Source organism: Manis pentadactyla, chromosome 4 (genome assembly GCF_030020395.1).
Source record: "Manis pentadactyla isolate mManPen7 chromosome 4, mManPen7.hap1, whole genome shotgun sequence".
Classification (NCBI taxonomy): domain Eukaryota; kingdom Metazoa; phylum Chordata; class Mammalia; order Pholidota; family Manidae; genus Manis; species Manis pentadactyla.
In genome coordinates this window covers 40,276,676-40,304,153 of record NC_080022.1, presented here as the reverse complement: position 1 = coordinate 40,304,153, position 27,478 = coordinate 40,276,676, and the positions used below count along the sequence as shown (strand labels likewise).

General features: G+C 35.2%; 1 protein-coding gene across 2 annotated transcripts in view; it reads left to right on the top strand.

The window, feature by feature from the left end:
• The window catches only part of FAF1 (Fas associated factor 1), a 559,668-nt gene that overhangs the window by 309,117 nt on the left and 223,073 nt on the right, over positions 1-27,478 (top strand). For both annotated transcript variants that reach the window (XM_057500197.1, XM_036892803.2), the window contains exon 8: positions 23,808-23,894. In XM_057500197.1, coding sequence (XP_057356180.1) covers positions 23,808-23,894 — 87 coding nt within the window. The remainder of the gene's footprint in view (positions 1-23,807; positions 23,895-27,478) is intronic.

The window sequence follows — 27,478 nt, the reverse complement described above, 5'->3', positions numbered from 1 at the left end:
ATCTGTAAAATGCAAAGAATAGTGCCTGGTCATGTTAAAGTATAATTTCAATGTCTGCTAGATTAATTAATTACACTAATAAATTTTTTAAATTGAAATATAGAGATATAATTAAAATTTATATATAATATTATATTGGTTTCATTAGCAACTTAGGAATTCATCAGTTATGTATATTATTAAATGCCCACCATAATAAATGTAGTTACCATCTATCATCAAAGATATTACAATGTTATAAGCTGTATCACCTATGCTATAGCTCTATCCCTGTAATTAAATTTTTTTTTAATTTGAAGTTTATATCTCTTTATTCCCTTTATCTGTTTCACCCATCTCCCCCACTTCCCATGGTAACCAACAGTCCATTTTCTTGTGTTTATGAGTCTATTTCAGTTTTATTGGTTTTGTTTTTGAAGTCATATGGTATTTGTCTTTCTTTTCCTGGTGTATTTCACTTAGCATGATACCCTCTAAGTCAATCCATGTTGCAAATGGAAAGATTTCCTTCCTTTTTATGGCTGAGTAATACTCCATTGCATAAATGTACAACATCTTTATTCATCTGTCAATGAGCACTTGGGTTGCTTCCATATCTTGGCTATTATAAGTAATGCTGCAATGAACAATGTGTGCATATATATCTTTTTGAATTACTGATTTTGTTTTCTTCGGGTAAATTCTCAGAAGTGGAATTGTTGGGTCATATGGTATTTCTATTTTTAGTTTTTGGAGGAACCTGCATATTGTTTTCCATAGTGACTGGATCAGTTTACATTTCCACCAATGGTATAGGAGGGTTCCCTTGCCAACACTTGTTATTTCTTATCCTTTGACCAGCAGCCATTCTGACTGATTGAGGTGGTAACTCCTTGTGGTTTTGATTTGCATTTCCTTAATGATCACTGATGTTGAACATCATCTCATATATCTGTAGGCCATCTGTATATCTTTGGAAAAATGTCTATTTAGGTCCTCTGCCCATTTTTTAAACTGAATTATTTGCTTTTCTTGGTATTGAATTCTGTGCATTCTTTATATATTTTGCATATTAGCCTCTTATCAGATATATGTCATTTGCAAACATATTCTTGCATATGATAGGTTGCCTTTTTGTTTTGTTGAGGGTTTTTTTGCTGTGCAGATTTTTAGTTTGATGTAGTCCCACTTGTTTATTTTTGATTTTGTTTCCCTTGCCTGGGAAGACAGACATATCCAGAAAGAAATTCGTCATGCTGATGTACCTGACATTCTTGCCTATGTTTTCTTCTAAGAGTTTTATGGTGTCATATGTTACATTTAGGTCTTCAATCCATTTTGTTTACTTTTTTGTATGGTATAAGACAGTGCTCTAGTTTCATTCTCTTACATGTAGCTCTCCAGTTTTCCCAACACCATTAATTAAAGAGACTATCTTATCTTCATTATATATTCTTTTTTTTTTTTTTTGGTATCAATCTACAATTACAGAAAGAACATTATGTTTACTAGGTTCCCCCCTTCACCAAGTCCCCCCCACATACCCCTTCACAGTCACTGTCCATTTGCCTAGTAAGATGCTGTAAAATCACTACTTGTCTTCTCTGTGTTGCACAGCCCTCCCCGTGCCCCCCACGCACTATACATGCTAATCGTAATGCCCTCTTTCTTTCTCCATGCCCTTATCCCTCCCTTCCCACCCATCGTCCCCAGTCCCTTTCCCTTTAGTAACTATTAGTCCATTCTTGGGTTCTGTGATTCTGCTGCTGTTTTGTTCCTTCAGTTTTCCTTTGTTCTTATACTCCACATATGAGTGAAATCATTTGGTACTTCTCCTTCTCCGCCTGGCTTATTTCACTGAGCATAATACCCTCTAGCTCCATCCATGTTGTTGCAAATGGTAGGATCTGTTTTTCTCTTATGGCTGCATAAAATTCCATTGTGTATATGTACCACCTCTTCTTTATCCATTCATCTACTGATGGACATTTAGGTTGCTTCCATATCATGGCTATTGTAAACAGTGCAGCGATAAACATAGGGGTGCATCTGTCTTTTTCAAACTGGAGTTCTGCATTCTTAGGGTAGATTCCTAGAAGTGGAATTCCTGGGTCAAATGGTATTTCTATTTTGAGCTTTTTGAGGAACCTCCATACTGCTTTCCACAATGGTTGAACTAGTTTACATTTCCACCAGCAGTGTAGGAGGGTTCCCCTTTCTCCACAACCTCGCCAACATTTGTTGTTGTTTGTCTTTTCGATGATGGCGATCCTTACTGGTGTGAGGTGATATCTCATTGTGGTTTTAATTTGCATTTCTCTGATGATTAGTGATGTGGAGCATCTTTTCATGTGCCCGTTGGCCATCTAGATTTCTTCTTTACAGAACTGTCTACTCAGCTCCTCTGCCCATTTTTTAATTGGATTATTTGCTTTTTGTTTGTTGAGGCATGTGAGCTCTTTATATATTTTGGATGTCAATCCTTTATTGGATCTGTCATTTATGAATATGTTCTCCCATACTGTAGGATACCTTTTTGTTCTATTGATGGTCTCCTTTGCTGTACAGAAGCTTTTTAGCTTGATATAGTCACACTTGTTCATTTTCACCTTTGTTTCCCTTGCCCGGGGAGATATGTTCATGAAGAAGTCACTCATGTTTATGTCCATGAAATTTTTGCCTATGTTTTTTTCTAAGAGTTTTATGGTTTCATGACTTACATTCAGGTCTTTGATCCAATTTGATTTTACTTTTGTATGGGGTTAGACAGTGATCCAGTTTCATTCTCTTACATGTAGCTGTCCAGTGTTGCCAGCACCGTCTGTTGAAGAGACTGTCATTTCCCCATTGTACGTCCATGGCTCCTTTATCGTATATTAATTGGCCATATATGTTTGTGTTAATGTCTGGAGTCTCTATTCTGTTCCACTGGTCTGTGGCTCTGTTCTTGTGCCAGTACCAAATTGTCTTGATTACTGTGGCTTTGTAGTAGAGCTTGAAGTTGGGGAACGAGATCCCCCCCACTTTATTCTTCCTTCTCAGGATTGCTTTGGCTATTCGGGGTCTTTGGTGTTTCCATATGAAGTTTTGGACTATTTGTTCCAGTTCATTGAAGAATGCTCTTGGTAATTTGATAGGGATTGCATCAAATTTGTGTATTGCTTTGGGCAGGATGGCCATTTTGACGATATTAATTCTTCCTAGCCAGGAGCATGGTTGAGTTTCCATTTGTTAGTGATCTCTTTAATTTCTCTTAAGAGTGTCTTGTAGTTTTCAGGGTATAGGTCTTTCACTTCCTTGGTGAGGTTTATTCCTAGGTATTTTATTCTTTTTGATGCAATTGTGAATGGAATTGATTTCCTGATTTCCCTTTCTATTGGCTCACTGTTAGTGTATGGAAAAACCACAGATTTCTGTGTGTTAATTTTGTATCCTGCAACTTTGCTGTATTCTGAGATCAGTTCTAGTAGTTTTGGAGTGGAGTCTTTAGGGTTTTTTATGTACAATATCATATCATCTGCAAATAGCGACAGTTTAACTTCTTCTTTACCAATGTGGATTCCTTGTATTTCTTTGTCTAATTGCCATGGCTAGGACCTCCAGTACTATGTTAAATAACAATGGGGAAAGTGGGCATCCCTGTCTTGTTCCCAATCTCAGAGAAAAAGCTTTCAGCTTCTCACTCTTCAGTATGATGTTGGCTGTGAGCTTATCATATATGGCCTTTATTATGTTGAGGTACTTGCCCTCTATACCCATTTTGCTGAGAGTTTTTATCATGAATGGGTGTTGAATTTTGTCAAATGCTTTTTCAGCATCTATGGAGATGATCATGTGGTTTTTGTCTTTCTTTTTGTTTATGTGGTGTATGATGTTGATGGATTTTCGAATGTTGTACCATCCTTGCATCCCTGGGATGAATCTCACTTGGTCGTGGTGTATGATCCTTTTGATATATTTTTGAATTCTGTTTGCTAATATTTTATTGAGTATTTTTGCATCTACGTTCATCAGGGATATTGGTCTGTAATTTTCTTTTTTGGTGGGGTCTTTGCCTGGTTTTGGTATTAGGGTGATGTTGGCTTCATAGAATGAGTTTGGGAGTATTCCCTCCCTCCTCTTCTATTTCTTGGAAAACTTTAAGGAGAATGGGTATTATATATTCCTCTGTATGTCTGATAAAATTCTGAGGTAAATCCATCTGGCCCGGGGTTTTTTTTCTTAGGTAGTTTGTTGATTACCGCTTCAATTTCTTTGCTGGTAATTGGTCTGTTTAGATTTTGTGATTTTTCCTTGGTCAGTCTTGGAAGGTTGTATTTTTCTAGGAAGTTGTCCATTTCTTCTAGGTTTTCCAGCTTCTTAGCATATAGGTTTTCGTATTAGTCTCTAATAATTCTTTGTATTTCTGTTGGGTCTGTCGTGATGTTTCCTTTCTCATTTCTGATTCTGTTGATGTGTGTTGATTCTCTTTTTCTCTTAATAAGTCTGGCTAGAGGCTTATCTATTTTGTTTATTTTCTCAAAGAATCAGCTCTTGGTTTCTTTGATTTTTTTCTATTGTTGTATTCTTCTCATTTTTGTTTATTTCTTCTCTGATCTCTATTATGTCCCTTCTTCTGCTGAGTTTAGGCCTCACTTGTTCTTCTTTTTCCGATTTTGATACTTGTGACGTTAGACTATTCATTTGGGCTTGTTCTTCCTTCTTTAAATATGCCTGGATTGCTATATACTTTCCTCTTAAGACTGCTTTTGCTGCGTCCCACAGAAGTTGGGTCTTTGTGTTGTTGTTGCCATTTATTTCCATATATTGCTGGATCTCCATTTTAATTTGGTCATTGATCCATTGACTATTTAGAAGCGTGTTGTTAAGCCTCCATGTGTTTGTGAGCCTTTTTGCTTTCTTTGTACAATTTGTTTCTAGTTTTATACCTTTGTGGTCTGAAAAGTTGGTCGGTAGAATTTCAATCTTCTTGACTTTACTAAGGCTCTTTTTGTGGCCTAGTATGTGGTCTCTTCTGGAGAATGTTCCATGTGCACTTGAGAAGAATGTGTGTCCTGTTGCTTTTGGGTGTAGAGTTCTATAGATGTCTATTAGGTCCATCTGTTCTAGTGTGTTGTTCAGTGCCTCTGTGTCCTTACTTATTTTCTGTCTGGTGGATCTGTCCTTTGGAGTGAGTGCTGTGTTGAAGTCTCCTAAAATGAATGCATTGCATTCTATTTCCTCCTTTAGTTCTGTTAGTATTTGTTTCACATATGCTGGTGCTCCTGTGTTGGGTGCATATATATTTATAATGGTTATATCCTCTTGTAGGACTGAGCCCTTTACCATTATGTAATGTGCTTCTTTATCTCTTGTGACTTTCTTTGTTTTGAAGTCTGTTTTGTCTGATATTAGTACTGCAACACCTGCTTTTTTCTCCCTATTGTTTGCATGAAATATCTTTTTCCATCCCTTGACTTTTAGTCTGCGTATGTCTTTGGGTTTGAGGTGAGTCCCTTGTAAGCAGCATATAGATGGGTCTTGTTTTTTTATCCATTCAGTGACTCTATGTCTTTTGATTGGTGCATTCAGTCCATTTACATTTAGGGTGATTATCAAGAGGTATGTGCTTATTGCCATTTCAGGCTTTAGATTCATGGTTACCAAAGGTTCCAGGTTACTTTCCTTACTATCTAAGAGTCTAACTTAACTCACTTACTATGCTGTTACAAACACAATCTAAAGGTTCTTTTCTATTTCTCCTCCTTTTTCTTCCTCCTTCATTCTATATATGTTAGGTATCAAATTCTGTACTTTTTGTCTATCCCTTGATTGACTTTAGATATAGTCAATTTAATTTTGCATTTGTCTCACAATCAGCTGCTCCACCCTCCCTACCATGGTTTTACTACCTCTGGTGACAGCTATCCAACCCTAGGAACACTTCCATCTATAGCAGCCCCTCCAAAATAGACTGCAGAGATGGTTTTTGGGAGGTAAACTCTCTCAGGTTTTGCTTATCTGGAAATTGTTTAATCCCTCCTTCAAATTTAAATGATAATCTTGCCGGATAAAGTAACCTTGGTTCCAGGCCCTTCTGCTTCATGGCATTAAATACATCATGCCACTCCCTTCTGGCCTGTAAGGTTTCTGCTGAGAAGTCTGATGTTAGCCTGATGGGCTTTCCTTTGTATGTGATCTTATTTCTGCCTCTGTCTGCTTTTAACAGTCTGTCCTTATCCTTGATCTTTCCCATTTTAATTACTATGTGTCTTGTTTTTGTCTTCCTTGGGTCCCTTGTGTTGGGAGATCTGTGGATCTCCATGGCCTGAGAGACTATCTCCTTCCCCAGATTGGGGAAGTTTTCAGCAACTACCTCCTAAAGACACTTTCTATCTCTTTCTCTCTCTCTTCTTCTTCTGGTATCCCTATAATGTGAATATTGTTCCGCTTGGATTGGTCACACAGTTCTCTCAATATTCTTTCATCTTTAGAGATCCTTTTTTCTCTCTGTGCCTCAGCTTCTTTGTATTCCTCTTCTCTAGTTTCTATTTCATTTATTGTCTCCTCCACCGTATCCAACCTGCTTTTAATACCCTCCATCGTGCTCTTCAATGATTGGATCTCTGACCTGAATTCATTCCTTAGTTCTTGGATGTCTTTCCGTACCTCCATTAGCATGTTGATGATTTTTATTTTGAATTCCCTTTCAGGAAGAGTCACGAGGTCCATTTCATTTAAATCTTTCTCGGGAGTTGTATTAATAATTTTACTCTGGACAAGGTTCCTTTGGCGTTTCAAGTTTGTATATCCAGTGGCCAGAAGCTGTAGTCTCTGGAGGTGCTCAGCCCCTGAAGCAATGTCGGGGGTAGCAGGGGCGTGGTACTGGTGCCTGGGGGGAGGAAGAGCTATTCCCCGCCTCCTGGCTGCTGTGCCTGTCTCCACTGCCTGAGCCAGTGAGCCGGTCCCACAGGTATGTTTTTGTCCCAGAGCAGCCGGATATGGATCCCTGCTTTGCACAAGCCGCCGGGATCCCAGTATCCCCAGGAACTCTGGCTGTATTAACTTTCCAACCCGGTAGTCATGCGAGTTTCATGAAAGCACCATGAAATGTAGGTTTTTGCTCGCAGAGCAGATCTCCAGAGCTAGGTATTCAGCAGTCCCAAGCCTTCCACTCCCTCCCTTCTCCGTTTCTCTTCCTCTTGCCCGTGTGCTGGGGTTGGGGAGGGTCTTGGGTCCCGCGGAGACACAGCTCTGGTACGTTTCCCCTTTTGGTGAGGTCTGCTCTTTTCTCCAGGTGTATGCCGTCTGACGCTGTCCTCTTTCCTGTTGCTGTCTCAGGATTAGTTGCGCCAATTAAATTTTCTAATTATATGCAGTTTTAGGAGGAAGCCTCTGTTTGTCCTGTCATGCCGCCATCTTTAATCCCATCTATGGTCATCTATTTTTGAACAAATTGGAACAATAGCAAATTTTTTTACTCCCTTCTTGCACATTTTATGTTTATGAAGCCTTCTTTTACATCTTTTTAGTTTGTCATTTCCTTAATAATTTTTAGATGTGATTGATTATACTGCTTTTTGACCCTTCATGCTAGCTTTTAAGTGATTGATCTAGTACCTCTGTTATATGTTTAACAGTTTTCACTTTCATATTTTTCTCACTTGTAGGTTGGGTCTTTTCCCCTTCAAGATTCTTTATCATTTTTTTCTAAGGCTGGTGTAGTAATGGCGACTCTTCTAATTTATATTTATTTGTGAAGGTTTTTATATCTTCTTCCATTCTGAGTGACAGCCTTGCTGGATAGAGTATTCTTGGTTGGAGTTTTTTCTCTTTCAGTACTTGGAATATATCATGCCACTGTCTTCTGACGTTTGGAGTTTCTGCTGAAAAATCAGCTGATAGCCTTATTGGGTTTCTATCGTAGGTAATTCATTGCTTTTCTCTCACTGCTTTTAAGATTCCCTCTTTTTCTTTGATCTTTGACATCTTAGTAAGGAAGTGTCTTAGTGTGGACCTTCTTTGCTTTATGTTATTTGGGGCTCTCTCTGCTTCCTGGAGAAGGATTTGTCATTTCATTTATTTTATTCATCTCTGATTGGTTCTGGTTTATATTTTCTATGTCTTTGTAGAGGTTCTCTCTGAGTTCCTCCACTCTTCTCTCAAATCTAGTGAGCATATTTATAATCATTAATTTGGACTCTTTTTCCGATAGAGTGCTTAGTTCTTTTTCTGAAGTTTTATTATTTTCTTTATTTTCAAGCATATTCCTCCATCTCCTCATTTTGTTTGAACTTTCTGTGTTTGATTTTATAAAGTAGTTATGATTGACCTTTTGTAGGGAAGGTCCCCTGGGTAGACTGCATGTACCTGGTGGTTGTGACTGGGTGGCTGGAGGCCTATTGATCATGAGCCAGGGGTGTCCTGGCATCAAGGTGTGATTAGCGGGGCCCAATTGGGGAAGCTCCTACTGAGTACTATGGGCTCTATCCTGGCAGGGAGGCAGCGGACTCAAACATGGCCTCAGGTGCTCTCACGGGTCTGATGTGAGTGGCTTCACAACTGTGGTGCAGGCCTAGGCTCAGGCACAGTCCCCAGGGGTTAACCCCACCTCCACTGCTTGAGACTTTGCACCTGTGGTACAGCAGTAGGCTAGGAATGCATTCAGGGCTCCATAGTTGCCAGCTCTGCAACCACATTGCAGCTGCTCACAGGTCTAGGCCTCCAGAGAAGGCCCAGCCCTGTGGCTACTGGCTCTGAATCTGAGGTGCAGCAGCAGCTTGGGCATGCAGTGACTGCTGGCTCCAGGGAAGCCTTACCTCTGCAGCAACTGGGTGTGTGCCCATGGTGCAGCTGTGACCAAAGTGCTTTCTCCATAGGTTGGTGGCAACTGGCTGTGCACCCTTGGGACAACTGTGCTCTGAGCACACTCTCTGACTGACATGTCTGTGTGTGGCTGGGGGCTGGGGAGCCACCTACACCAAGTGTGAAATAATGTGTGCACCCCATCCCTGCTCCCTATGTCACTATCAATGTGGAAAAGGAGTGCAAAGAATGATGCTCACCAGACCTATTATCTAGAGAGAATTCTGGCCATTTCCCAACCAAATGGTGGGTATTTTAGTTCTAAAAATCAGGTTTTTTCACTTAATGTCTAGATGTACTTTAAAGCACAGCTTTTTTTTTTTTTTTCTATGCTCCAGGGCAGGGAATCTGCATCCTAGTTCTTAAGCAACATACCTCCCCACTGCAGATCCTTGAGCAGGGGGTGGGGTTCCCTCTGTTACTGTGTTTTAATCTTTCCTGCCATTTTATGTGTTCTTTCCATTCCTCCTTGCACAGAAGGTGTTCACTCAGTCCTCAGTTCTTCTTCAAGATGAATTGCTGTTTGTAGGTGTAGGTTCGATTTGAAAGTGGGATGAGGTGGGTTCAAGCTCTTTCAATGCTGCCATCTTCCCAACTGTTCAAAATTAATAAATTTGATTGCATATTGAGTACATATAATTCTTTAACCCAGTAGGATCTCAGCATTTTTAATAAAACTTCACGATGCGAAGATGTACTATAGCTCATGTGTTGTTTAAATACAACATCTGTAAAATATGCCTTCTAAGTATCTTCTAGAGTGATTATTAAATTGAAATGAATCTAAAATTTTCCCTTTTTTCTTAAATGAGTTGGGTGAAGAAAGAATTAGTTTCGTTTTCAAATGTTCATATGATTGGTCTTGAGAAACTAAGACTTTCGTTTGGTGCAACGGGTGGTAGTGTGATATGGTTGGAAAAAACCCACAGATTTTTGAAGTTGGAAAGAACAGGGTTCGAAACCAGCTCTGCCACATAATAAAGCTGTTTCTATATTCATAGGGTTTTTGTGAACATTAAATGTGGTAACATATGGAAAATACATAGACCAGTGCCCTGGTACCCCATAAGTGGTAATTGCAGCTGTTATAATGGTCTCTTCTCTGCCCTCCTAATACTTTATAGATATCTTTATCATGATAATTATCACATTGTCCCATGCATATTTGTTTCTGGGTATGACCTTTACAGGGCTGTGGCTTTCCTGAAGGCAAGAATATTGTGTCTCCGTCTATCTTTGTATCTCTCTTGCAGAGGTTGTGGGCTGGCAACTGCAGACTGTTTTGTTCAGCTACCATTTTTGGTCCCACAGTGTTTTAAATTTGAACGGCTTGCTGACATTTAAGTTAGGAGACTTCATGTTTAAAAAACAAAATAAAACAAGACTCCTTGCTTGTGGCTTCTTTCAGAGAGTCAGAGAATTCTGGCAACACTGAACCCCAGACTCTCCATAGCAGCTGTTCTGTAGTAGCAGCTTCTCCCTTGGATGAGTCATGTTCTCTGGTATGCTATAGTCCCCAACATCCTAGTATCACTTCTTCAAAACTAAGGCCAACTGCCATTTGTTCATCACATTTCACTCATTTATATTACCTATCTGGCTGCTCACTAGACTCTTGTGTTTGAGAAAGCTGCTCTAGTGACTATCAGAGAGACTCTAACTTAGGAAGTGCTGACAAATGCTTATTGAATGGATGAATGAAAGAACTGTAAACATATAGAAATATAGGTTTACCAGATTTACTTTAAAACATAAAAGGTGATATGGTCTAGCTGTGCTTTAGTGCTTTATTTCTTTTTCAGTATATATAAAGCATGAAGGAGTGGTAATGTTGGGGTGTCAAAGAGGTTGCTCTAAAATAACTGGCTTTCATTGGATATGATTGCCAGGCTGCCACAATTTTCAAGGATAGACACACTAAAATTCATTTAATACTGGCATAGTGCAGTGAAAAATGACAAAAAATAAAATATGATCAAATGTACTTGCTATTTATTTTGGAATGCATGACAATATCTATTCAATTGAGTAAAAACATACAAACAACACCCAACTGTGTTTGAAGACAGAGTATCTTTGATCAGAATCTCTGAAATATCCCTTTGAAATAGCTGTTAGTGTAATAAACTTTATTAATTTATACCTGACAATAATTTGGGATTTATGATTTCTTAGTCTAGTTGAACTAATGTATGTCCCAAATCTGTGAAGGAAGAGTTAGCCAACTACTCTACATTCTTTGCCAAAATGTGGGTAACATTTCTGGCAAGGAATGTAGAGTAGGGGTTGATCTACTGAAAAAGAGCAAAATTTTCTATTGCTAGTTTGCATCATAGTGCAGTAAAAAAGAGAAAGTGCCTTAGAATCCTATTTATTTCCTTTTGAATCCTGCTTTTGCTACTGACTTGGAGAGGTTGGATCCTCAGTTGCTTTTTCTATAAAGAAAGAATAAAAGCTGCATTGAACTTGATAGTGGAATTTGAGAATATATTCTTGTAAAGCACCTGACAGAACCTTTGCATTTTGTTTCTCTGCCTGGCACCCTTCTGGACTTGTACTTTCTCATTCAGGATTCAGCTCCTCTGAAGTAGAGAATGAATGGTAGGAATCTAGTATCACCCTTTGTAGAACTTGCCTAATTCTGAAATTATCTTGTTTACATATTCACTTATTTATTTTCTGTCCCTCCACCTCCCACTCCCTGAAGACAGAGACTTCGTTTCTTTTAGTTACTACTACAAAATAGCACCTTCTTCATAGTAGAAACTCAGCTGATACTCATTGACTGGCTGGAGAACTGAATGAATGCTCATGAACTGTTAGCACTCAGTGAATGTACTTGTTAAGTTTAGAATAAGTTTGTTGCTTGTAAATCCAGTGAGAATTTCTTCTAGCACTTTGTTAGCAATACATTTTGTTTTTCCTTTAAAAACACTTTTTAATGTCACTCTAACTTTTAGCACTAATAAAAAGATGATCTGCTTTTTGTATGGAGGCAGATTTTATGTTTAATTCTTAACCCTCTTCTCTAGTCCCATCTGCATTTTTTTCATTCATTCAATTCAGTTATTTATTTACCTTAAAAAAATCCTGTAACAAGTGTATTTGCATTGTAAATAACTGTTCACAAACTTTGTTACTAACCAGATTTAGTTCCTTAAGAGAGCATAGAGGTCTGCATCTTGTTCACCCAGCGCTTTCTTTGGTGTGTTGTAATCATTTAAGAACGGATGATCAGTAAGAACTTACTGAATCAATAACGGACTGAGTTTGATACTGGTAGTGATCAGACCTGCATCCATTACATCTGTCTCTTTCTAGGTTACTCATATGAATACCTCAGGAAACTTGGCCCAAAAAGTAGGAGTTAATTTTGAATCATCACTCTCTCAAATAAAAACTGGCCAGGTAGACAGTTAACATTATTTAAGTTACATTGAAGTCATTGTAATCATTTCTAGGTAATCATTTTGTGAATGAATGAGAATGAACTGATGAATTATTAGATTCATATAATGTGGTAGCTATGTAAGGCAAACTTAAATATTTAAACAAGTTTTGATTATCTTGCATATTTAATGATTATAATATAGTCCATTATTGCTTTTTTTTTTAAGTAAGATAGATTTACATGTATTCTACCACTATTCATTCAATATTGGGGTACTTAACAGCATATAGTTCCTACTGATACTTATAAGCTACTTAAAAATCCATTATTCCAAACAATGAAAATATAAGTAAAAAGTTAGCACAATATTTTTACCATTATGTCCTAAGGACTACAAAGAAAGAGAATGAGATGAAGCATGTAAATACATAGTTTTATCAATGGTATGTTTTCATGTTGCTCTATATTCTCTACTTCCTTAAGTAATCTTAGTACATGGCGATTAGAATAGCTACTTAAATTTAAATTAATTAGAATTAAATAAAGCTAAAAATTATGTTACTTAGTCAAACTAGGTATATTTTAAGTGCTCAGTAGCCACATGGGGCTAGTGGCCACCCTATAGGACAGCACAGATATAGAACATTTCTGTCATCACAGAAAGCTGTTAGCACTAGTAAACCATCACATACACAATTCCTTGAGCCTTTATTTTGCTGCATTGTACATTAAATTTTTTTTGTTTATAATTTGAAATGAAGTTTAATATGTTCTAGAAATACTACCTCACTAACTTCTTGAAATTTCTTCTCCCCAAATGATTGCTTTATCAACTATATATTAAGTCGACATGTTTTTTTCTTTGTTTTTCCATTTATTAAGATACTCAACATCTGACGTTTTCACCATTGTTTTCATATTCTAAATTGTGTGAATACAGTTGAAGTAATGCCTCTAGGTATTATTTACTTTTTAACAGCATATGACAGTATCTCCATGTACCTCTTTTATCATATACAATGAAAAAAAACCTTATTAAATGGTGATTTTTTTCCCCCTTTATCTTATTAAGTAAATTATATGGTCCTTTTTTATGGAAGCCTCCATAGTTAGAGATGTAAAACAGCAATTTCTTGGTTCTATAGCATGACATAGCTCAGAGCTGAGATTAGAGAAACCCCGTAGAGTTGTTAATACTTGAGGGCATCCCCAACTAGAAAAGTATGTGAATTTAGGAATGGGAGGAAGGAAGGATCTGCTTTAAATTTAGTGTAGGGTCACTGAATCTTAATGATAGATTAAACAAGGGAGGTAGAATAATGAATAGGGGTATGCTGTGTGTAGCACTAATACCAGAAGTCCATGGTTTGTGGAGGTTTTTTAATGTTCTTTCCCATATGGTTTTGAATAGAGTAGGTTATGGCAGAGATGAGCTAAGGAATAGCTTTGTTAATGAATAAATAGGAGTAATTTTTTTAACATGAGACTTCAGGCAGTTTATTTAGAATGCCTGCTTATTTAATGAATCATTTTTTTTTTAATTTTCTGATCTTAATAATATATTAAGTGGGGATGGTAAGGTACTCCTGTTATTTTCTTTATAAAGTAGCTATATTTACAATTAAGAGCCAACTCTAACAGTGAAATCCTTGAGGTGGGATTTTAACTGCTGTAATTAAAAGCCATTTGTATGGAGCTTCTGAGTTTTGGCAGCATCAGTCCTTAGTTAGGATTTGGTGTGCAATATTAGACTTTCGTTCATAGTGTCAATTCATTTTGATAAGCTTTAAATTGTCAGAACCAGTTTCCAACTGTACCTCATTCACCTAAAATTAACTAGGTATGTAATTTTGGTGCTTACCCTCTTATTATAACTTTGCTCTTAGCCAAGGCTGCTTTTTTTTCCTTAAGATAACCCCTCTCTGCCCTCCCACCCACACGTCTCTCAGAGTACTGCTTGAAATCTTGGGAAGTAGCAAGTTAGAATAAAAAACCTGACTGGACACACTTATAAATATCTTTCAGGGCTCTTCTTTGGAAGAGATTATTTAATATTTCCTAAAGGAGAGGTTAAATAGGTTGTCTCTGCTGTCTTGGTTAAGTAGAGTGAAGGAAAATGTAACTCTCCTGACTCCAGGGCCCCAAATGCAAACACTGGCCTAGTTGTTCCAAAACTTTCTCCTTGATGTGGGTGACTTGAATGGTTTATTTTCACTTGATGAGCCACACCCCCAGGCCACTTTAGTATTCATGGCAGACCCCAACACTAAGTCCCTTTGTTGTCTTTGTTTTTTGCATTTTTTTGTTAACAAGAAAAGATAAAATTTTAAGAGACCTGATTATAGACTGAGGTTCCATTACTGATGGTTCCCACCACTTTTTTCAGCTTCTCAGAGAAGGGCAAAGGCCCGGATGGGCAAAAGAAAGTAGCAAAGCAAACATAAACATCATATCTGAGCCTCAGTGTGGTGCTATCAGAGTAGGAAAAGATAGTCTTTTATCAAAGTGTAAAGATGGGTCTTTGCCAAAAACAGTAAGATTGTCAGCATTTTAAAAAATATAAAGTTTGCTAAAGAAGCAATGGTCTTGAAGAAAAAATAATTTGAAGAAGAAAGAAGAAATGAATTAAGAATTTTAAAAATCTGCATTATCGTCCTGATTTACACACTAAATAACTGAAGACATTTGGGCAAGTAGTAGTTTAATTTGTGTGTGTATGTGAAATTTAAAAGAAAATACAGTTCTATAAAAAATGAATTGGTAGAGTAGATTAATGGCATTGCCACACATCTTCCTTAGAGATGTAATTTTATTTCAAAACTTACACAGAGGTTGCAGATGAAACAAATACCTGATCAGAGTTTTACTTGTCCAAATCAAAAGCATAGAAGATGGGTTGGCAAGAGAGCCCAACTACTGAGAGAAGAAAAAGTGGAATAACAAGGTAGAGCATAATTGCTCTACTGTATATTGGCAAGTAGAAGAAGCAGGCCCATAGTGTAAATGTCTTCATATTCTTTTATTCCAGACAAAACTACATTACTCTAGGGTGGAGACTCAAAAGAGCCTTTGCTAACCCTCACATTATACAGTTTATTTACCATTTAATTGTTTTTCTCCTTTCACCATGATTTATTTTCCTTGAAAGATTTTTATCTTGCTGTTTCTTTCCCAGCTGTGTGTGACACCAGGCACTGCCCTCTTACTGAGAAGGCAGCATTCAGTTGTTGACACAATAAGTTGCTACTTGATCTGGCAGTTGTCTTTTCTCTACAGCACTTAAAAGTGCAAAACTGACAGTCTTGTAACTGCTCTTCGTTCCCTGTTGCAGCACAACAGGTGTGAAGAGGCTCACTTGCTCTCATGACAGAGGTTTTGCCTGTAGTTTATTACCACTTACTGCCTGCCATTCAGAGAAAGTATAAATGATCTCATGGAAAATTCTTACATGTTACAGTTATAAAAGTGTCAGGCAGAAAAAGCATTTTAAAGATAAGTTATCACACCCTATATTTTACAGAAGAAGAAATTCAGGCTAAGAAAGATATGTTATAGTCATGGAAGAGTCTAGACTTCAGTCTCATAAAACTAAATTCGGTTTTAATCTCACCATTTACTCGCTGGAGTAACCTTAGGCAAATTACTTATTGTCTCTGAGCCTCAGTTTCCAAATTTGTGTAAAATGAAGATAATAATACATATAAAAAATCATTATGAGGATGATATGTTAACATAAAGCCAAGTTCTTGGTCTATAGAAGATGTTCAGTAAGTGTTCAATACCCATTCTCTTTCATTCCCCTTTCCTTTGCTCAGGGTCACTCAGATAATTAGTGGTACAGCTGAAATGGAAACCAGGTTGTTCTGACTCTTAAGTGCATGTCTTTACTTTGAATCAAAACAAAAATATTTGATTTATTTCAGAAATCCAGAAACTTTAAAAAGATATACAGAAAAAAATAAAATGAGTCATAATCCAATGGTACGAGGAACAAATTTTAACATTTGTTGTTTATCTTTTTTCTGTGCATACATGCATTAAACATACATATGTACATATACATATATGTGTATGTGTAACAAGTAGAAATGTATATAATTTAGCAACCTTGTTTTTCTTTGACATATAGCAACTTTTAATATTAGTAAATATTCTTCTACATAGGGATCAGCAAATTTTTCTGTAAAGGGCTAGATAATATTTTTAGGCTTCACAGGCCATACAGTCTCTGCTGCATCTATTCAACTCTGCCTTCATGGTAAAAGCAGCCACAGACAGTGTATAAACAAATGGAAGTGGTGATTTCCGGTACAACTTTATTTACAAAAACAGACAGCAGAATGGATTTGGCCTCTGGGCTGTACTTTGCTGACACTGGTTTTGCATCATCATTTTAATGGATGCATGATGCTTCACTTAGTTATTTAACTATTCTATTATTGGATATTAAGATTGTGCCAGTTTTATGTGTATATGATGATAAATAAGGCTGCAGTGAATATCCTTGTAGCTAAATATTTGGTTTACATGTTTGATTATGTCCTTAAGATTATTTGTACACTGCTTCTGGCATCATATCAAATTGTTTGTCTCCTAAATTCAGACTTAAAAGTCAAAATATTTCTGGTATATAAGAATTTCTTGGTTTATGTGACCAATCTTTGAAGTAGTACATAAAATTGAACTTTTATAAAATAGCTCTAAGTTAAAGTAAAACACCTAAACATATTCTTATAATTGATCCAGTTATTTAGAGGATTGACTTTTGATTTAATTGATGTTTCCTTTATAGGAGGAATTAGAAATTGATTAGTTTACTTGATTTTAAAAGGGGAAATTTTAAGAGCACCTATTGAGTGACTGATGTTTTATTCATTGCAGGCAGTAAAAAACATTTGTAGCTATTATGTCATTAAATACTTAGGAAAGCTTTGCTCTCTAATGGCTTCCATAAAGTATAGAGAGGAAATAAATATTGCCCTCTGGGACAAGATCTTGACTGGCTTTTATGAGATTAACCTCTTACTGTTTTTCCTTTTGGTTTTGTTTCAGCTAGCCTATGAAAGACAAAACAAACAACAAACAGTTTAGTCTTTCATTTGCTTCAAACATAGTTCTCTGGTATGTAGAGACATTTCTTCAGTTCAGTTGATGTGTATAGGTATCTTCCAGGTTTACTTAGGTGACCAATAGATAATTTATTTTGGATTTTCAGTTTTAAAGCCATGTCCAAATATGTATTATAGCCATAAAGCATTCACATGTAAGCTTAAGGCCAAAAAAAAAAAAAAAACCCTAAATATTAACACAGATTTTGAATGATGATTATTTATCAATTATTATCAATTTTTTCAGTGCTGTGAAGTCTGTAGTGAAGAGGTAGTGCCATCACTCATTAATTTCTTTGACTAAGAACAATCACTTTATCATTCAAACAAAATTAAAGCCTTTCTAGAATTTCTGTAAGAAATTAATCATATTCATTCTAAAAAATAATGGCCGCCTTAGGCAAAAAGTTCAAAGAACTTTAGAATCAGTAAACTAAAGAGGTCTGGCTGGCTATTTAGGAGAATCTATAAAATTTACATATCCCAAATCAGTGCTTCTTAAATTTCAGCTGGGCAAGAATTACCTAGAGGTCTTGTTAAAACAGATTGCTGGACCCCAGAGTTTCCAATATATTAGGTCTGGGTGGGTCCCTCACATTTTCATTTCTAATAGTTTCCAAGTTATAGTAATACTGCTTGTTCAGGTACCACACTTTAAGAACTACATTCTATTTTTTGTTGTTTATGATTTTGACTTGTGCAACTTCACAATTTCTCTAAACATTTTTCCCCCCAGAAAATTCTTAAAATTTAGTATTTTTTCTATTTGTGAAATATACTCAGCATTGCTTATCTAAGTATTTTCTTAGCACCTTAGGAATTCTTTTTTAAAATCAGGTTTAACCTTTAAAGATATTAATTAATTTTAATAAGTTTATGATCATTAGTTCAGTCACTTTAAATGTGATCTAACTTTGCAATTCTTATATCATTTTCACCACACCAAACTTTTCAAATAGGAAATTATGAATACAACCATGCTTCTAATGAAGGTGTTAGATCTTATCCTTGGTAGTTTCTTCAGGATGACTAAATTCCAAACATATACATTCAAACTAGTTTCCATATTTCCATATTTGATTAGCTTTTTTGTCATAATTCCCAGTAACCTCTTAAGATGCTAGTTGTCAGGTTTCGTTACAGATGAATATCAGGTGTAATAAGTTTTTTAAGTATGGTATACAAAGCAAAATTTATAGTTGCTGAAATGATGAATTCAGTTAAATGTTGTAAAGAGCAGAATACAGTCAGTTCAAAGCCTGATTGAGAACAACCTGAATTTTGTAGTTTTCTTCAGACAACATCTTCATTGTTTTCTGGAAAGATGGTATTTCAGAAAAAGAAATCTCTCTAGTTACTGTTCTTATGAGGAGAGAATTGCTGAGTCTTTTAAATGGTTAATGAGAAGAAGTAATAGTTAAACACTTGGAGCATTGATTTCTGATTTGAATTCTCCAACACAGGCCAGCCCTGAGGGAAGGGGAAAAGAGCTTGCTAATTAACATTTGATTACTGATGCCACCTTCTCATTCCCCTTGCACCATCCGGTTTCAAGTAGTTTTGTTCCGGAAGGATTTTTAGGAGGATTTTAACTTGCATCTTAGTAAAACAAATCCATGTACAACTTCAATGAGTGTACAACATGTTCAAAAAGAAAAAATCCCCCTTAGACATGAAGTATGTGTTCAAAACTCAGTCTGAATCAGAAGTGATTGGTTTTTTAACTATAAGCCTTTCAGAGCCCCAGTGATTGCTAGGAAACTGGAACTGAGCCTAGTCTGTATGCCTTATTTTGATTTAAACACAGACACACAAATACTTATTTGTTCAATGCAGTTATTATTTAGCAAACTCTTTAACCAGACTATCATTTGATAGTGTGAAGTGCTTGGAATTCAAAGTTTGATATAGTTAAAGTTTGGGCAAGCTCAGGTTCTGGTATAACCAAAGGCCTTTTTCTTCTAAGATTGGTAAAATAATGAAATAGATGTCTGTAGTTTCAGAGTGCTTTTTTGTAAGGGTTGTAATTTGCCATCGTATTCTTAGTTCAGAAAATCAAGAAATTGGAGTGCTAACAAATTGATAGCAGTTCTTGCTATTTTGTTTCTGTTTTTTGCTATATTAAAATGTTTGATATGTGACAAATCATGGGCCAAATTCTAAAATGTTAAAGATATTGCAATAAATTAATAGAACTTTACAACTGTATCACTTAGCTAGTAGTATTCTGGCAAAACCATATCCTCACTGATTTAGTTGATGGAATAGTTATTTTGAAAACCAATGTGACAGGCTTTATTTTTCAATGAGATCTCATGAGGGGAAAATATTACTTAGTCTTTTTTTTTAATCCAGACTTTAAAAAACCTAAGACTTTTCTTCATCTAAGAAAAAAATTCACCTGTAAGTTTTAGTATATCTGTATTTCTTACCGGGAATTGTATGCAGTTTTCCTTTTTCATATGTTGTATTAACTTTTTACTATTTTTTTCCATTTTCAAGCCTTAATAGTTATATTAAACTTTCCTTCACTACTTGCTTCTTAAATATATTTAGCTCCTCTTTTCCTGTACCTAGGATTAACCCTAATATCTTCATAAAATCATAGGATTTTAGGGCTTTGAAAATCAGAAGTGGTCTTGTTTTATCCTCTTCTAATAGTGAATAAAGTAAATCTCACAAAGGTTCTACCAGCTTGCCCACATTAACAGCCAGGCAGAATTGGGACTAGAAATCTAGTTCTCTGCCACTTGCTATGCCATAATACCTGAAATTTTGTGGCTTCCCTAATGTCAGAATCTGCTTTCACTTGGTAATACCTACAAGACATTTAAAATTCCCTGAAATGTTTTCCACTAGTTTGACCAAATTTAGTTCATGAGGAATGATTTTATTATACCTGACAAAGTTACCTACTAAGTTTTATATATTTCCATTTGAATAGCTACAAACAACTCATTTGAGGCTAATCCGAGCCTCAGAATTTAGCCTTAACAGCATAACTTTGTAAGAATTTTTGTCTAAGAAATTCTGATAAAATTTAACTAAAAAATAAAACCATTTGAAAATGTATGGAACTCAAGAGAGAGTTTTGTGGGAAATGAGTATCTTAGATAATTTTATATTGAACAGGTCATGATAAAATGATCTTTTCCCCAGTGCTATGTTTATCACTGAAAATTTCCATAATGAGGAATAAAGTTTGAAGGGAAGATCATCACTTAGCTTTTCACATTTAATTAAAGTGTGTAAGTAAATGTTTATTACAATGAAAAGCAAATAATAAAGAAACAAATCAGTATTCTACACTATTTCAAGTTAATCTGATATTTACTTTTTCACAAACAACTATCTCATCTAAAGCAATGGGGAAGAAATGAAACTGTCTTTTTAGAACAAACTGGAAAATCTGTCAATCTAGAATGTTGATCCAAAATACATACAATTTATAGCATAATTTTGATGTTCAGCTACTAATCAAAACATTGTTTCTTCAGAACTAACTGAAACGTTTGCATAGTTTAGCAGTCCGAAATCTCATGGATTTAGAGCTTAATACATAACAAGAATTCAAAAGATTATGGAAATTTGGCATGATCTTGAGCCAATGCTGTTCAAAGAAAATGTGTAAGACAAAAAGGCCCTTAGGAAGTGTTACCTGTGAAGTGCCACTTATCCCTAAGTGGAATTTAACACAAATCTCTGAAGATGAAACTCTATCAGAAGTAACAGAATAATAGCAATTGGTCATACCAACCGTAACAACCCACTCCGTGTGTGTGTGTTCTTTCTGCCTCTCTCAAATCAATCACTCTTGCAGTTTCTCTCTTGTCTCCTTTGCTTCCCTTCCCTTTTGTTCTTCCTCCTCCATTCCTCCATCCTTCTTCCCTCTCTGAGAGATCTCTGTGTCATTTGACTCATGATGACCTTAAATTCATCTGCGTCATTTTATACACAGCTGTATTTGTCATTCTAGTTTCCTAGAATACTAATTTTTTTTAAGTACCATTTTTATTTTTGCTTTGTATATATTTTGGATTTTTCCTTCCATACAAGATTGTGAGTTAAATTTGATTAAATAAAACCATCAATAAAGATAGTAGAGTTTTTATATCTCCTAATAAAACCATCACTCATTTTGTACTTTTGCTAATTTTATCACTTGTCTTTCTTTCATATAAGGGGAAATCTGCCTATGGTTACAGCATTGGAAATCATGGAATTATTTTTGAAAAAGTAGTTTGCTTTCACTTAGATTTTTGTTTAGTAATTGTGGTTTAACACGAGATTCTTTTAGCTTAATCTCAGAAACTCTGTGATTTAGCTTTTCCGTTAGAACAGTCAAATATTAGCCTGATATGCTTTACATTGTACCCTCCTAGTCAAGTTCTGTCTGCATTAACCAGTTTATTCTGTGACAGGTTGCTTAACAGATGTCATTCTGGGAGAACAATGAAGCCAAATACTTGTGCAATGGCTAACATTACTCTAACTTTGATCACTTTTGTGCAGCACATCAGTCTGGCGTTGTGCTTTATACCAACATAACACTATAGCCAGAACATGCTTTTCAGGCTTAGAATAGCAAAGGAATGCTATTCAATTCAGTGCAGTTACAGATGAGTTAATGGAAGAAGAAAAATACTGTTTATTTCATACTACCCTATTGTTGTGTTTTGGAATTAAGGTGGAATTTAAAGAATTCCACTCTGAAGTTATTAGTTTATATACTCAACTCATAGTATTTGTGTATATTCTCCAAAGCTGGGGTAGCCTTTCCACCTTTCCAACAGATGTAAATATTTGTCCTGCTTTTCTTCCCTGCACCCCGCCTCCCCCGCCACACACACACACACACAAAATAGCTGATGGAGTTTGGTGTATCTAGACAACATAATTCAAAAATAAATTTAAGAAAGGAACTTGTTTTGTCTTGAGGCCTGAAGTCTCCTCATACTCTGTTCTACTGTTCTTTCCTTTTCTTTTATTAATGTAATGCTTTGGGTATATGAACACCTTTTTCCTTAAGAGCACTAACGTTTAAGCATGAATAAATAGCCTTAGCTAGTGCAAGTGGCCAGAGGTTAACCTACTTGCATTTGGTTAAATCGTTCGGTTGATAATGACTAATGAAAATTTCCAAACTTGATGTGACTGACCATAAACAAAATATTGCATGGTAGACTGGCCATTGCTAAGAACCTCTAAAGAAAAGCTGGTTTGTTTGAACTGAGTGAGGATCAAGCCATGCCCCCAAGCTCCTCAGTTCTCATTTACTAAGTCTTTTTTTCACAGGTGTACATTAGAGATAAAAATAGATTGAGTTCCATGTTTTGTTTTGTTTTGTTTTTTTCCTTTCCCCAGTGACTATATATCTCCATTTCACTGGAAGGGTAACTTAGATGTGCTTATGTATAATAAATAGTAATGTGATACTGAATGCTGTAACTGGACAACATGGTACTTTTAGGCTGCTGCATTTTTAAAACATGAATGACTGCTGCTTATTTTCTATATTGAAGTTGTATTATAGAACAGATTATATGCAACATTTCAATACTAGCTTCATTAATACAGTAGGGTAATACTGTAACTAACCTGAAGAATTAGTTAAGATGCATGATTTCTCCATTCTTAGAAATTTGTTCATTTATTTGATTTGTAAATATGGGATGAAATAGAACTTTTATAACCTATTTAGAAAAAAGAAGAAAGATATACTTCTTAATTACTAGACAACATAAAATTTAAACTTCAAATATTTTATTCTGTTAGAATTACCTACTCTTCTCTTAAACTGAAAGACATAATGTTACATGTTGAGAAAATTAGTTTTTCATCTTTAATAATACTTAAAATGAAAAGTATCATTACTATATTTTCAGGAAGGGCCTAAATAGTATATAAATATATGGCTCTCAGTTAATAACCACTTTGTTGAAATAGTTTTTGATTTAGGATAATTTCAAAGAAATAACTTATGCTGCTTTTATTAATAAATTTTTATATCTTTGAAACTTATATCAAACAGAAAACTTCAGATTTTTCCTCCTGCCCCCTCCCCAAAAAGACTATCACCCATCTCTCCCCTACATGGAATCCTGAAATATCTTTTGTCTGAATCTTGAGTCATTTTAAAAATCAAATAGATTATAAAAATTTATAATTATAGTCCATCCTAGGTGAATCATGTATCTGAAGTTTCTTGACTGAAAAGAAACTTGAAACCATCCAAGAATATAAAAACAATTAATAAGATGCTGTTTCTTGAACTATTTCATCTAGCCTTCATTGAGAATCTGCTTTCAGATTTGACTTAGATTTTTTTTACAAAGGTTTTCTGATGTGTGTGTTTCTAGTTTCAAGTTCTTGTCTTGAATATAAAAGAAAACAGAGGAAATATAGTGTATATCACATAAACTGACTGGCAACTATTATAAGTCATGTGAAAACCCTATTTTAATTATGCTCTTTCTTTTGTATAGGTAAAGAGAAATGTATATGACCTTACAAGCATCCCTGTTCGCCATCAGCTATGGGAGGGCTGGCCAATTTCTGCCACAGATGACTCAGTAAGTGACAGTTGAGTTATCAGGTTCATGTCATCCTCTCTCTTTTGCCACTTTCATTGTTATTGGCTGCTATAATAAGCAGGCTCAAATGCTTTGTATGTTCCATTGAAAGAATTCTGTAAGTCAGATAATATGAAAATAAGAATATTTGTAATAATTCAAATTCACTTACAGAACAAATGTCATAAGCCCCATGTATCAGCAGTCTGTTGGTAAGGTTACATTATCTGTCAGGAACTTGATGCTGCTTGATTTGACCAAAATTTTTTCCTGAATTACAGATATCTCAATATAACCTAATCATTATATTTAACTTTAATACTACATTTCCTTGTAGACTGGCACTTTTTTAAAAAGTTACTTTTTATAGTTAATATTATTAGCACTCTGTTCTTAAATTTACCTATAATTTTTACTACCATAAAAAAACTGGAAGAAAAGATTGTCATTTTTACCTATTATTATATCTACTGAAAGTGGTTTCCCCACTATAAATTTTGAAACCTTTCCCATCTCTACCCTGCAGGGATTATTCTTTTCTAAGAGAGTAAATTTTATCGTCTAAGAAAACCAACTGAAATTAATTATATCTTAGCCACTTTTATCCATAATCTTGGTTGTTCTAAACAGATTCCCATTTTTTTAAGTAAAAAATGAGGATATTTCAAGAATTCTGAAGCTAAGTCTAATTTTTAAAAGAAATTGAAGCTTTCTGTACATCTAGCAATATCTAAATAATGATCATGGCTAAGAATTTGATTACCTTTTTGTAAATATTACAAACATTGCATTTTAGTAAATATTATTTTTCCATCTGGATAATAATACCTCCTCCTTTCTCAGCACCATCTTTATATATTTTAATATAAAAGAATTCTTTTTAAAAGATGGAAACATTTAAAAATAATTTGTTTATGGTATATGTTACCTGAGTCTAATTATTCCACAGTTTAAACACTGTACCATTAGAAAATAATTTGTGGATTGTGAAGCTTTTAAAATACTCACTAAGTAGCACAATTTTTTTTTAAGTGAACCCTTCCAGAAAAAAAAAGTGTATGTGGACACTTTATTTATTTATAAACCATTGATTTTAACATAGATATTATAGTATATCATTAGAATTATTGTCTGGTTGTCCATGACTAAATAGGTAGGGATGTGGTTTGTTGTTTCAGTTTTTCTTCCCCTGTTAGCGTAAGAAATTTGACAGAAAACATGCTACCTTTATTTTTAGGAAAATAAGAGAGTAATGTTCATAAATGATAACCTTCTATTTATCTGGGGAGACATGAAGAAACCAGAAATGTCTTAGCATTGTCTAATAACCTGCTATAAGAAATAATTATATTACAAAAGAAAATAATAAAGATCTGAGCATGTCACTTAAATTCTGTGAGCTTCAGTTTCCTCACTAGTAGCATTGTATTGGGGATTAGCAATATTTCTGTATAGTACTTGGCTTACAGTAGACACTCAATAAATTAGAGTCAGTATTATAATTATTATTGACATAACTCAGAAAAGGATCATAGGTAAGAACTGGTTGGTTTAAGTAAATGAAATGGTTCTGAGATTTGCTTCAAAATAACCTGTGCAGTTGAAGGCATGAGTCAGAGTATATAGATAAATGCAAATTAGCCACCTATTGATCACTGTTGAAATAGGGTGGTGCATATATTGAGTTTATTATACTATTTTCTTAACTTTTGTATATATTTGAAAATTTCTATAATAAAAAGTTCAAAGCAAAAGTAATTGTCTGGTATAAGAGCAAGAATATAAGGTAATAAAGTCCAGAAATGTGGGTCTTTATAGGGTTGGAAAAAGCAACTGCTCTTGGACCCCACACTTGTAGAAGGCAGACTGAGATAGGCTTATCAGATGTAAGTTCCAAGAGTGATTGACAAATTCAGTGAAATATATTGAATTCTGTAGCATAAGGCCTTATACATTTTAGATGTTGAATCATTAAACTGAGTTGGCACAGTCTTTTATGAGGCCCACCTTTTAATGATTATTACAACATTTTTTTATCAAAGAGTTCTAATGCAATTTCATTACTGTAGGAAAATCTGGAAAGCAGCTAAAACTGACCATATCCAAGACTAATACTGCCTGGTGCTATATCTGAGTCACAGCACACACAGGAGGGAATCTCCATTAAGAGGCTTCATTCTTTTTGCCTCATTATTCATATTTGCACCTTGTCCCAGAACCTGTGAAACATGCCTGCCCACACCTCCCCAGAGCAAATGTTGCCACATTGGCAGGATGTTGCTTTGAGCTGCATGATTTGATACAACAAAGATGTTTAGGGCCAGGCTGCTTTTATCTGGTGCCATAAGCAGATCCACTAGCTCCAGTGCTTCAGTTTGGCAAAAATGGCTTATAACTGTGGTCTTCTAAAGAGATCCTTGCCAAAGAAATGTCATGAAACCTTTCTTTCATTAGGATTATAATAACTCATAAGGTTGGTGCTTGTAATCTATATTGTTGCAGGCATGGTGTTTTTATACTTATTTAAATCACTCAAGTGGAGGCATCTGCCACAAAACAAATCGTCCTCACAGCTTAGGGCATGAATTGGGTACAGCTGAGAAATGTCAGCTGTGTAAACAGCCTGAAATGTGTTACCAACAAAAATATAATTAATTTCTTTCCAACACAGTGTGCCATAACTTAATACTTAGAATGGTTTAACTTTCAGAGAAAGCACCTGAACATTTTCTTCCCGTTGCCAGAGGAGAGGATTGGTTATAAAGGTCAATAAAAGTGAGCTTAGTTTCATTTTGCCTGTTCAGTTGCAGAAATTTGTTTGGCTTTGAATATATAGGAGCTGTAGATATCAGTAACTTCCAGGAATTTATGGAAATATCTTAGATCAGTAAGTTAATAGATTGGATGGTTGAAATGTTTTAAAATTAGATGATGATGATGGTTGCACAACTCTGTATATTTACTAAAAATCATTGAGTAAACACTTAAAAATGAGTAAGTTTTGACATGTAAATTACACATCAATAAAGTAATTTTTAAAGTTAATTAAGAACTAGATTAAAATACTTCTTGTTTCCATTTTTATTTGCATGAGAAATACTTTGCAGTAACAGATGCTTTCTTCAGTGTACTTCTCATTAACCTTTTGACTTGGGAAACAGGACAAAGAACTAGAGTTCTTATAATTAGATTCTTGTATACTATAATCTTGAATCTCTTGAGAACCTGAAGACTATAGTCTTCTGACATATTCTGTGCTTCTCAGTGAAGTCAACAATCACTTAAAACATTGTTGCCCCATTTCCCTTTAGAGTTAAAATATGTTCTTTGCTTATAGTTGTACTCTAATCGGGTATGGGATACTGTATGAATTTTCAATAACTCTTTCAGTTCCTTTTACACTTTTTCACCAGGGAAATAGGTATCTGAAGCTTCACTAGTAGGGGAATGTTTTCATGCTGTGACAGTTCATCTGTGAGAATAAGGAGTTGCTAGTAGGCGAAATCTCATTTCAACAAGGACACTCTTGGTTTCCAGAGAGTAGAAATAATTTTAACAATGTGAATTATGTCTAGACAGATTAT